This window comes from Onychostruthus taczanowskii, unplaced genomic scaffold (genome assembly GCF_017590055.1).
Source record: "Onychostruthus taczanowskii isolate IOZ18803 unplaced genomic scaffold, ASM1759005v1 scaffold5, whole genome shotgun sequence".
NCBI classification, from domain to species: Eukaryota; Metazoa; Chordata; class Aves; order Passeriformes; family Passeridae; genus Onychostruthus; species Onychostruthus taczanowskii.
The window spans coordinates 7,746,192-7,758,332 of record NW_024502568.1 but is presented as its reverse complement, the minus strand read 5'-3'; the positions used below and the strand labels follow the sequence as shown (position 1 = coordinate 7,758,332).

The window sequence follows — 12,141 nt, the reverse complement described above, 5'->3', positions numbered from 1 at the left end:
CTTCCACTTTGCATCCCTCTCTGTGGGTGGGAGGGAATCCTGCTTTTCTAGGACTTTAGCTCTAACTTGCACTGGCTTTGAATGGCAGAACTTGGTGCAGGAAAGTGCTGAGGAAGGCTCCCTGCTTCTGCTGGACTTTATTTGACTTTAACATCCTGCAGGATGTTAAAGTCAAATAAAGTTCTGGAGTGCCCCTGCCTCCCCCAGACCTTCCCAGTGGAGGCAAGAGCCAGGGTGGAAAGTGTAGTCTAGGAAAATTTAGCCAAACTCTTCCAGCTTCAGTTTATTGTATCTATTTTGCTGATATACACCCTTTAGATAAATAGCACTGAGTTATACATGTTGTGGCTCTCTTGATGTGGTTACAAAGGCTTGTATTAGCCAAGCTAATCTAACTCCAAGAATAACCCTGGGAATTTGACTGTATCAGTTCCAGCTTCAATCAGTCACCACGCAGTCAAGTGAGAATTGCCTTCCTGGCTAAAAGTGTAGCGACAGTGAAACTTGAAGTCAGTAGGTGGGGATTCCCTCCCCCTCTTTGTTTCTCCCCCTCTTCTTTGAAAGAAGCTCCTGCCCATGCCTGACCTCAGACACCCAGAGCTCTACCTACAAGAAAACAAAATTTCCCATTTTCAATAAAAAATCTGTCTCTGTAGGCAGAAAAGCGAGTTAGCTAACAATCCGCAAAGCCATGATCTATTTATTTACCAGGCTGACTCCCTGATGGGGAAACATGTGGGATCTTTTAAGTCCTTCTTCTGCACAGATGTTGCTTCTACTGGTGAGTTTCCTCTTGATCTTTGGTTTGCTGTGCCATATGGTGAAAATGCTGGAGATGTTGTGTGCGGTGGAAGACGAGAAGGATTCTGCGTGCTTAAAACAAAACCAGTAAAAAATAAAAAAAATTCTGACTGTTTTTCCCCAAGTTAGCAAAAAAATATTTTTAAAAGGAAATCTGTTGAGCTAGCAAAACCCTTTTAACTTGCACAGCCTCCCCATTGGACACATAGCACTGATGAGATTAAATGCTGATTGACGAGTATCCCCTCCCTTCCCCCAGCTCTTGCTGCCACTTTGCGTATTTGTGTTGAGCTGTAGATCCTGTTGAGGTGAGGAGATAGGGGTTCTGCAAGGGCAAGTAACACCACTGCTTGCTTTTCCTTCCTTGCCTTCCTCAGAGATCACAGGAGCTGTGACTGTGAGTTGAAAGATGTCTCTCCCGGTCTGTTGGAAAGGAGCCCTGGGGCTGGCAGGAGCTTTGGAGTTCTGCCTGTCCCGGGGAGTCAGGGCTTCTGAGAAGGGAGGGGACATTGGGCAGCATAGAAACATCATGCATAGGAAACACGGGGAGAAATGAAACAGAATGTGAAGATTTGGGTCTCTGTCTTGGTAGCACCATGTGCTGAATGACAGTGAAAGGTTGCAGAGGGTGAATGGGAGAGATGAGAGGCTCTGGCAATTTTCAGGGCTGGAGTTGATCTTCTTTGGGCAAGTCCATTAAGGTGTCACTAGGGCAGGTACATCTTTCTGTCTGAGGTCTTTCAGCTGCTCTTCAGCCTCTGTGGCACTGGCCCAGCAGGTCTCATCATCCAAGGATACATCGTAGGGCTCCTTTAGGAATGTCAGACCAGCCTGCAGCTTTCCTAGGCTAGGAAACCATGTGCTAAAGGCTTCTGGGCTGGGAGCACACCCACCTTGAGCTGTGCTTTCAGGCCATTCGTGGGGCTGCTGTTCTGTGGGATGCTTTCCTCTCTGAGGCCTCCTTGCCTGCTGTTCTCCATGTAAGGACTCCAGTGGAAGATATTCCCCAAAACCCCATCTCTGTCTCCCTGGGAGAACAGGAGCTCTTTCTTATTGGACCAGGGCAGTGGGTCTTTCTGGCTCTGCCATAAAAGCAGAGCAGGTATTTTACTAGATATGCTTTAATCTGGTTGCTTGAACAGCATTTTTATCCAGGAGAGTGGTCTTTCAGATGGACAGGTAAAACCTGTTGCTACACCAGCACAGGCAGGCTGTGTATTAGAGACAAGGCGTGTGTGTAGCAAGAACCGGGAGTCTAATTTTAGAATGACAGCAAGGCCAGGCTCAGCTGTCTGCCTGGGCCTTATCCCAGCTCCTTTGTGCTGCCAGAAACTTGCCCTCCCTTTCTTGGCATGAAGTATATCATACCTTTTTAAGTACAGGCTCCCCTCCAACAAGACAAAGTAATTCCTGCAGTTGCTTTTTTCTTAAACCACACACAAACCAAGAGGTCCCTTGGTCCCTATGCAAATGGTCCATGTTTCCCACTAAGATGTTCATTGTTCTTTCTTTGCAGATGCAGCTTCTGGACAAGTTCCCTATTGAAGGAGGCCAGAAGGATCCCAAGCAAAGAATCATTCCTTTCCTACCAGGTAATGCTGTGGGGAAAGCCCTAAAAAAGATGGCTGAGAGCAGCTGAAGATTGCAGTTCCCTGGCTACTGGCTCTGGTACTTTTTGTGACCATTCTTATAAATGCCTTTTCCCTGGGAGCTCATACACCCAGCCTTGTGATACCAGACCTGCCCCTCCTCCTAAAATAGCTGGCATGGTGTTTAGGGCTCTCAGGAGATCTTTCATCAGCTGTTCAGATTTAGGTTGGCTCACGCCCTGTTACACAAAGGGATTTGATGGCTTGTGGGGGGCTGTGTCTTTGGGGCGCAACCAAGCAGCCTGAGCTCCAGCCACCATTTGGGAGACCACTGGGGACCAGAGTCAGTCTTTGTCGTTTCTGGATGCTGTGACTCTGCAGACACTATTACTGTACAATAAGGAATGAATAACTGGAGTTGCCCCTGCAACAGAAAGGAAACTGAAGAAGGTTAAATGCAAATAGGGATTTCTGCAGTGCTCACTACAAAGATATTTACTTATCTTTTTAGCCTGAGCCACTGTCCCTCTGACACCTTTTGTAGAGTGTTGGAACGTGATGGATATGCTGTCCTGAGGGTAACAGCACACACCTACATAGCTGCTCCCAGCAGCAGCTGCAGGGATGGCACGGGGGAGATGAGCCAGACCACAGCGTGCTCTTGGCAGTGCAGGCTCTGGCCAGCTCCCTGTTGTCTGGCTGCATGATTCTGGCTGTTGGCTCTAAGTGTGGCTCACTGCACTCCTGCCAGCATAAGTGAAGTATTTGCAGCCTGTTAAAAGGTCTCTTCTGTCTCTTGCTATAAAAAGGAGATCCCAGCTCTTCCCTTAAGGTCTGTGAAGAGAAGCTGGGATGGGAGGGCTTAGTCCTCTCAAGGAGCATGCTGCCATTCCCAACGCTATTTGCAGGCAAAGCAGCTGCTCCAGATGTGTGGTGAGCACAGCTCCAAGGTTATTGGGGAGTAGGGACTTAAAAACCAGCAGTACAAATACATGACACCAGCATCAGAGCCACAGCAGGGCAGCACAGCTGCCTGGCAGAGTCTTGGCAGGCAGCTCTTGTGGAAGGCAGTCCCAGGCTCGGGGTTTGCTCTCTGCAGCGTTCTGTGCTGCATCCAGACTGTAGCCAGAGGAAGGTGGTGTTGCCATACATTTCCCATCTGGGATGAGGCAAAAAGTCTAAAAGTGGCTCTCTTTGTAGCTGTACCACCAACAAAACTCATAGCCAAATCACTTTATGAAACCTCTTTGTGGTAAGAATGGATACTGCTGGCCTGCTTTTCTTACTGGAAGGCATTTTGAGGTCCTTGAAAGCACTGTACAGGAGTGCAGGTGGCTTCACATGAGGTGCTGTAGGAAAATCCTGTCTGCAGGTAGCATTTGTTCCTCCTGTATTGACTGTCACTGGCCTATCTGTTTTATTTTCTCCTACAAAAATGTTGGCTGATTGCAGCTGCTCCTCAGCCTTTGTGCAGATCGTAGTGATTGGATGTCCTGATATATGTGTGTGTGTTATTGCAGAGGGTGAGATAAACCCCATATGCCCATTACAACACTTCCTACCCTTCCCACCCTCCAGGAACATGAGGGAGATGGTAGTGCCACATGTCCTTGAGGGGAAGAGTTATATCTGGAAAACATTTGGGTTGACTTAGTGTCCCAAAGAGAGAAGCTGCCAGAACAGAATAGACCTCAGCTGTATTTAATTTAAAATTTCTGTGATATATGTTCTACTTTTGATATTGAATCTCTGCCTCTTTCTTGTTGAACTGCTGAACAGCCCTTGTTGCTTTACCCAGGAACAAGGTGACTCAGCTAAATGTCAAACAATGTCAAAGTCCATTAAATAAACTAGCTGCCAAAATTAGAATACGCATGGCATTTCTGCAGCTGGAGCAGTGGATTGCGGAAACGAATATCTAGCTATAAACTCCCTTAATTAAAAAATGGCAAGGCAGATGTTTGTACTTAAATCCTACTTTATGAAGATGTTATGGTCCTGATTGCTTATTGTGGGCCTGATTCAGCCAAGCTGGAGTGGCTCTGCGTGCTGTGCTCTGAGTGCCCAGGGTTTGCTGTGCCACTTGCAGGGTAGGACAAATCCCCCATCAGCTCTGGCTTAGGAAGTTGGCATATTCCATCCTGGAACTCCTATTTGTTGGTGCTCTCCTGAAATAATAATTAGTGCTTGACTGTGCTGGAAACCTTTTATCTGTAAAACCAAGGAAAATGAAATGGGGTTCAGAGCCTTGCCCCCCAAGGAGAGACCATACTGGGTTTAGCAGCAGGAAAGTGCAGTTCTTCTTTCCTCCAGCCTTCGTCTTATTTTCATCAATTTCTTTCTTCAAATATATTTACCCTCACTTCTCCTTTACACAAATAAAGACTTTCAGTGCCATGAAGAGGTGTAAGGAAATCATAAACAGTGCCAGGTAGTCCTGTAGAAAATGTCCTGTGGACAATTTTGTAGTTTTGTTTTACTTTTTAAGAATGACTTTCTTGCCTTCAAATTTTTGTGATTTTTTGTTTTTAAAAGTGATATTTTAATCTCCTTTCCTCATTTTATCTTTTCCTGTGAGTTTTTCCATTCTACTCTCTGATTTCCCTTTTTAATGTTGGAAAATCCTGCACTGGGAGAGGCTGTATAGAAGAAAACTGCATTAGAAACTCTGTGGATTGGCCAGAGAGCATTTTTGTAGCTGGTGATAGGATTTTTTTTTCCTTTGGAAGGAAACTGTGGAAAAGTCAGAATAAAATTTGCTGCAAACAACCCTCTAGAGCAAAGACAGTTTGTTGCTCTAAGAAGACATGGATGGAAAGTGCTGTTTGCATGTACCAGTGTGGCTGCTGGTTGAGCCCATTTGGAATACACTGATTTCTCCATCACCTCTCCTGCTGCATATCTGAAGAATAATCTTTGGAGTGTAGATGAGTGAGATTTTCTCCCTCCCTGTCAGGTACTTCTATATCTGTGTCAGCAGAGAAAGGGGAATATGGATTTGGGCTCCCTTTTCCAGGGATCTTGAGGTAATTAATGAAGGCATTTCAGTTGGAAGGAGAAGACTTGTCTGCTGAGCTTCTGGAGACCACAGTGGCAAATGAAACGGCAGAGAAGGGAGATGCAACTCTGGGATTAACAGTTTTGCAGTGGTTGACCCAAGACTCCAGGGCTTGCATTGTTTTTCGTTTCTCTTGGCACTAAGTGGGAGAGCCATTTGGAGACAAAGCTGGAGGCATGTCAGCTCTCCTTGCTCCACTGTGTCTTCCAAAGTGCAGCCCTGGGGAAAACACACTGCATGGCATGAAATCATTGTGCCATGCTGGCTGCTGGGCTGCAGATCCCTGCCTTGGAGACAGGCTTGGGCTTGCCATGACATGGAGGGCTGGCCATTGGTGATGGGAGCCTCTTGCACCTCCCACACAGATTCCAGCTTGATCCCTGCTGGACTTCAAACCACTTTTGACCTCCACTGAAGAATCAGGAGGTTTTTGCATAGGATGTGCCAGAAGGGGAAAACCCTCAGTGCGTGTCTGCTCTGCAACTTCCATGCTGCCTGGAGAGGGAGACATCCTGTTTGAGGAGACTGCTTTGTGTACCTGGTTTTCCCAACTCTTGGGAAGCTCAGTCCTATCCCAGGGGAGCAGGATCATCAGTGCAGGCTGCCCTACCAGCTTGGTCAGGCAGCTGAAGGAGCAAGTCTTCAGTCCCTGCCTCCAGTGCTTGGAGCCTCTACCAGAGAGGCACCTTCTCTCTTCCTTTTTTCTCCACTCAGGTTTTCCTCCTCCCTTGACCAGGGCAAGGGGAGAGGAAATTGTCCATTTTGGTGGCATGCTGCCAGTGTAGCATGGCAGCTGTGTTCCAGGGCACTGGGAGGGATGCCAGCATGGGGGATGAGATGTCACCCAGCTGCTGTCACCTCGCTGTGCCCCACTGACCTGCTTTACCCCTGAGAAGAGAAACGCTTTGGCACCATCTCACATCTTTCAGGTGTCTCTGGGACTTTCTGCTTCGTGGGTAGCAGGAGCACACTGTGTGCCTGCTGGGGCGTTTTATCGACAGGCAGCAAATTCAGGGCGGCAGAGATCCCTCCCTGCTGGTGGTGCGAGTTCATTCCTGTTTTCTGCTCCAGAGCTGTGGCAAGCCGCTCCTGCCGGGAACAGTGGGTGGGAGTGGGTGAGCTGACACCTGCCTGGGCTCTGCCTGGCTGCCTGTCCTGGGCAAGGCTCCCGCTTTGCTGGAGGCTGCTCCTGCAGCCAAGGGCAGTCGGAGGAGCGATCCCCAGCCCAGGGCAGAGCCGTGTGTGAGTCAGGAGGGCTACGGGAAGGAGAGCCGGGCTCGCAGAGGGTGCGGCGGCCGTGCCAGCACCGCCCAGACACCTGGGGTGCCCCGGGAGCCTCCCCTCGGCACGGCGCAGCGGGATGGGAACAGCCTCTCGCCAATGCCGGCTCGGACCTTCTCACCTCCGCCTCTGCCACTCCCGGCCTGCAGTGGGGAACGAGATCTGCCGATGAACTGCATCCCAGGTGCTTATGTCTGCTTCTTGGTTTCGGTTTGAGGTGTTGGGTTTGGTTTTTTCCCCTCCCCTTTCCAGAGCTGTCTTTTGGGTGAGACGCAGCTGCGGAAAAGGGCTTCGGAAGGTTTGCAACAGCAGAATTTTGCCCACGGTGATGAGAGCAGGCTTGGTTTATTTGGTTTTTTCCTCTCACCTTTGTATATTCCATCTTTTCGCCTTTTGTTTTGCTCCGGGCTGGTGGAGAAGCAGGGTTTTGTTCAGAGATCGTGTGCTGGAGCAGAGATGATGGGCTCATCCTCACCCAGCAGAGATGATGGGCTCATCCTCACCCAGCAGAGATGATGGGCTCATCCTCACCCAGCAGAGATGATGGGCTCATCCTCACCCAGCAGAGATGATGGGCTCATCCTCACCCAGCCAGCACCGCAGGGTCCCTCGGATACAGCCATTCATGTACTACCTGTGTAAATGGCACCAGCATCAGCGAAATTAGGATTTGGCCATGTGTAATTTTGTCCAAGGTGCTGCATTTCAGCAGGGTACAGTGCATGGAAAGTGCTTTCAACATTTATTCTGCCCACCTTGGGTGGCAGTGGGTTGATACTGTAAGGCACACGCTGGCCAAGGAGGAGCCTTTGAACTTTTAGAGATATTTTTATTGCAAGCTATTTTCTCCCTTGGAGAGCTGGTTGCTAGCAGAGCATTAAAAGGAAATGCATTCCCTGTCCTAATTCTTAGCTTTTATTTTATGTGCAAATTTCAGATTTGTTTTTGATTTTTCATTATTCTGTCCTTCATCAGTTTGACCAAGGGCAGCAAGTTATTAATAAGTGATTTATACTGTTTTTGGGAGTAATTTTGAATTCCTCAGAATTTTATCTCTGACCTACTCAGAAATGAACAATGTTGCAGCAGTTCAAAACCAGTCAAAGAGTAGCATAAAGATTAAAAAACCCAAGAGAGATCAGATAAAATTCTCTTTCTCAATGCACATCTTATGTTTTAGATTAAAATATGAATTAAGTTATTTGAAACTACGTTCTTTTAATATGCAGGGGTAGTCTTACAGGCATGGTAGACATACACACACATACACTACAGAGTCTCAGATGTCTGGTTTGCTGAGCCTTACCTGTGTAACATCAATAACCAAGATGTTCCGCTGTGCTTTTCTGAATGTGAGGCAACAAACTCCCAGAAGAAGAGGGGCTCTGTCCTCATCCCCTTCCACCGGCAATAAAGCAGCATTGCAGTCCCCTGTCCCCATCTCTGAGGAGCTACCAGAGGGTGGAGAGGTGACCCATGGCACCATGGCATGAAATGCTGTGGGCTTGAAGAGCTATGGAAATCTTTTTGGGGGCCATTCCATAATGCAGTGCAATTTCATTTTAATACACATATTTGACATTTTCCTGCCTGTTCTCTGAAAGGGGAGAGTGGTTCCAGGTTTAAAACCAACTGATGTTTGAGCCTGGATATTGTGTTAGCAAGACAGCTAACAGGTCCTTGGCTTCTTTCCACTCCAGCTTATTTAGGACTTGGGTGATGCTGAGCTTCTGGTGCGCTGCCCTTCAGCAGCTCCTATTGTTTGAGTTCACAGTTTCTATTGTGTCTTTCTATTTTCTGCCTTGCTAGGAGAGCTATTGTGGAAAATCCATCTCCTGTCTCTCACAAGAGGAGAATGGATTTCCTGTCGGCTCTGGCTTGAAGGGAAGGCAGGGGCTGCCGGGAGGAAGCGGCTGTTCCTCAGCCAGAGGATTGATGGTTTCGAGGGGAACAGGCGTATTCTTTTCTTTAGGCTCTGTGGAGATATTTTTAGGGTTTAAGTGTTTTCTGGTTGAAAGACAAGTCGTCAGTTATGAGGTCATAGGATGCCCTAAGGCTGCTGCCTGTTGAAAAAGCAGTGGAAAAGGCAGAGCTGCCCACTGAGGAGGGAACCGTAAGGAGTCAGGAGTGCAGGGGGCTGCTGGCTTTGCATGCTGAGCCTGTTTCACAGGTCGGGCCTTCTGAAGGCCTTTGGGCATTAATAGGGCATGAATCAAGGGTCTGTCTCCATTACATAAGGAAGAAAAAGTGGGAAAAAATAATTCTGGTATCTGCCCAAGTACCTGATCCTCTTCTCTCAGTCTTTTCTGAGTCCTTTCTCAGCATACAGATCCAAAATCCACCAGCTCACAGCTGAAATGAAGGGCTGGAATAGAAAAAAGCTACTGAATCTTTTTCTGGGGCTTGTGTAAACCCACTCTTCTCACACAGGTTAAGAACTTGTGTTTTGCTCAACCAAAAACTACCTCTGGGCACAAATCAGCATATGCAAAACAAGATGTGCCTCTCATTAGACTACTTGAATCTCCTGATGAGGATTTTGTAATGATCAAGCCACAGTTTCTAGGGAAAACAAAGAATGAAAAGGGATTTGGGTCTGGGTTTCCTTGAAGACAGAGCTAATGGGGGTTATTTTTTTTTTTTTTTTTGTAGCTCTGGATGCTAGACTGAAAGGCCAGGGAAGGTTTTCAGTATAGTCTAGCTGCCTGGACTCCTTGGGGAAATATACAGACGTTTTTACTCAGAAATTAGTTGGATTTTGATTCTTGTTTTAAAAGGCAATAAATAAACACGATTACAGACTTGAAAAGCAGTTTGAGCTGCATTGGTCTCGTCGTTTCCTCAGGCAGCCATTCCATATGAGTGTGCCCTCTACTACTATAATTACTTTTTAAAAATAACTCTGCAAGTCTGTAATCTAAAGTGGGTGGTATGTAGCAAGTCTGAGAGCATTCTGCTTTCAACCCACAGGCTGGGGAGAGGGTGACTTTATATAAGGGCTTGCTTGTCTTCCTCTCTGGTCTGAAATCTGACTTTTTCCCACAATCCATCAACAAATGGCCCATACAATGAAAGTGCTTTTTAACACAGTAGTCAAGCTTGCCAGGGACTCAGATGGCTTTGCAGCCCCACAGGCTCTAGATATTCCCTCTGGATATTACTTATCTACCTAATCTTGTCTTTGTTGTGTTCAAATTTAAGTTGCCTAGGCAATACAGGAGAGAAGAGCGCAGCTGAGATTCACAGCTAAGTAATAGTCTAGACCTATGTTTGAATCTGTTTTCAGCCCACTTTGCCTTTTGGCTGGGCCAGCTGATTTATTTATATACTCACATGCTTAAAATAGGTTGTGATTATTTTTTTTTCCTGTAGATTGGAAACAATGAACCTGGGAATCTGCTGTTGGATTCCTCCTGCTTTATTTTCTCTATCTATTGAGCTTTTTAGGTGGTGATGTTCTCTGGTGTGGTGCGTGTGCAGACCTCCCTGCTCCACAATGCAGCTTTTTCCAGGCTCTCTTGAACATTGTCGCTACTCATAAGGGGATCTTTATACTCAGGAGCAGAGTGAGGAGATACTGCAGGCAGGGATTTGCCAAAGTTAATCTGTTTTCACTATAATGAAATAACCCATGGCCGTGTCTACTCCCTTGTGGGGTTTCTTTTTTAGAGTTTAGTGCAATTTAAAGGGAAAGCGGAGGTAGAGAGAAGGAAATAACGTGGGAATAAGAAAGAGGAAACCGGGGTAGGTAGATGAGGAAAGTCCTAGAAGTGGGAAATTCAATCCCACTTTGAGCTTCTTCCATTCAGAGAGGTGCTAATACAGGCCCCAGGCTTGTATGCAGGATTGAGGTAATTAATGTTTGCCCTCAAATTTCCGTGGGTCTGAAGTTAAGCACTTGCACCATGTCGTTTTCTATCAGGGTTTTGCCACCTCTAAATAAAGAGCAAAAAGTTACATTCCTTCTGCTTTTACATCCTAAGCATCGGCAAGTTCAGACTTGTAGGGTGCTTCTTGTACCCAGGGCTCTGAACAGCACTGGGCTGACCTGGAATAAGCAAAACATTTACAATCTGGTTTGCCCATGATGGCATTTGACTGGTGTTTGGGCTGGTGGACACACTTCACCTTTTCGCTGAGTGCACTGTTAGAGGTGATTCCCACCAAATTCTTCCAACTCTTCTCACCAAATGTTGGGTAGTTTGTTATTATCTCAGGCAAGGAGCAAAACCATGAGACTGGAGTACAGGCGAAAGGCATTTGGGCCTATTCCCAGTGGGCAGTGTCGTCATGGCTGGGCTATTTAAGTTGTTAGATGTGGAGAGCAGAAGGAAGAATGTTCCTGTATTAATCCCGCCTCCTACAAAACACAGCGAATGCAAATTTGTGTGTTTAGCAGATTTCCTCTTGGGAAAAGAACTCTCCTACAGATAATAATCCTTTTAGCAACATCTCCAGTGAACAAGGCTTTGTCCAAAGAACAAAGAAGAAGTCGCAAGCTTGAAATGTGCCTGAATTTCCTGAGTGCGCTCGCCGCTGTGTGCAGGCAGGAAGCTCTGTTAGTCTGGCTTGGATGTTTGCTCTGGAGCGGCATAAACAGAGTGTCAGGTCTCCCGGGATCCTGGTCTGACCCGTGGACCAGGGGTTCCTCTCAGCTCCTGTGAGAAGGACTGGCCCAGTCACAGAGCTCTGTGGCCACGTCCCCGACTGTCCCATTTCCCCTCTGGCCATATCCTCCAAAGATGCTGGGTGGATGCAGGGGCCGGCAGCAGAGGTGAGTGCTGCAGCTACAGTAGACCCAGCACACGTGAGTGTTAAGCTGCCAGCCAGCAGGGAACTCATTTCCTGCACAATTATGGAAACAGCTGATCTGTGACATTTTAAGAAGGGGAGAAAATACAGGGCAGGGGAAGGAAGGCCCTGGCTACGTAAATATTTACTCATGCACAATGCCCCAGCCACTGTCTTATTCCAGGGTCTGGGACAAGAAGGGGCTGCTTGCTGCTGGCTCTGGTGCGTGGTGACAGGGGCTGGGGGAGCCACCAGTGGGCTGCCTGTAGCTGGAGGGAGAAGACTGTCTGCCAAGCAAAAGCTGCTCTGCTGGATTGTGATACTGCCCTGCTTGACCCACCTGCTCCCTGCAGCCTCCCACAGCCAGGGATGTGCTGCTGGACCACTAAGGGCTTGCTTGAATCACCTGCCTGAGCCTCCTTTCCCATTTCTAGGTCTAACAAAGTCTAACAAAGCCAAGGTAATGAGATACCCCTGCTGGTGAGGTAACTGGTACCCCTGCTCCTTCCCAGAGAGCAGAGCAGCCATGGAAAGGGTATCTGGGAAATGAAGGCAGGGTAATGCTGCTGCAGGCAGTTGAGGTGTCCCGAATCTGGGGACTGCAGCGTCTTGGGTGATGCC

General features: G+C 47.6%; 1 protein-coding gene across 2 annotated transcripts in view; it reads left to right on the top strand.

The window, feature by feature from the left end:
- Positions 1-12,141, top strand: part of SH3PXD2A (SH3 and PX domains 2A) — a 247,844-nt gene that overhangs the window by 65,623 nt on the left and 170,080 nt on the right. For both annotated transcript variants that reach the window (XM_041415388.1, XM_041415386.1), the window contains exon 3: positions 2,318-2,393. In XM_041415388.1, coding sequence (XP_041271322.1) covers positions 2,318-2,393 — 76 coding nt within the window. The remainder of the gene's footprint in view (positions 1-2,317; positions 2,394-12,141) is intronic.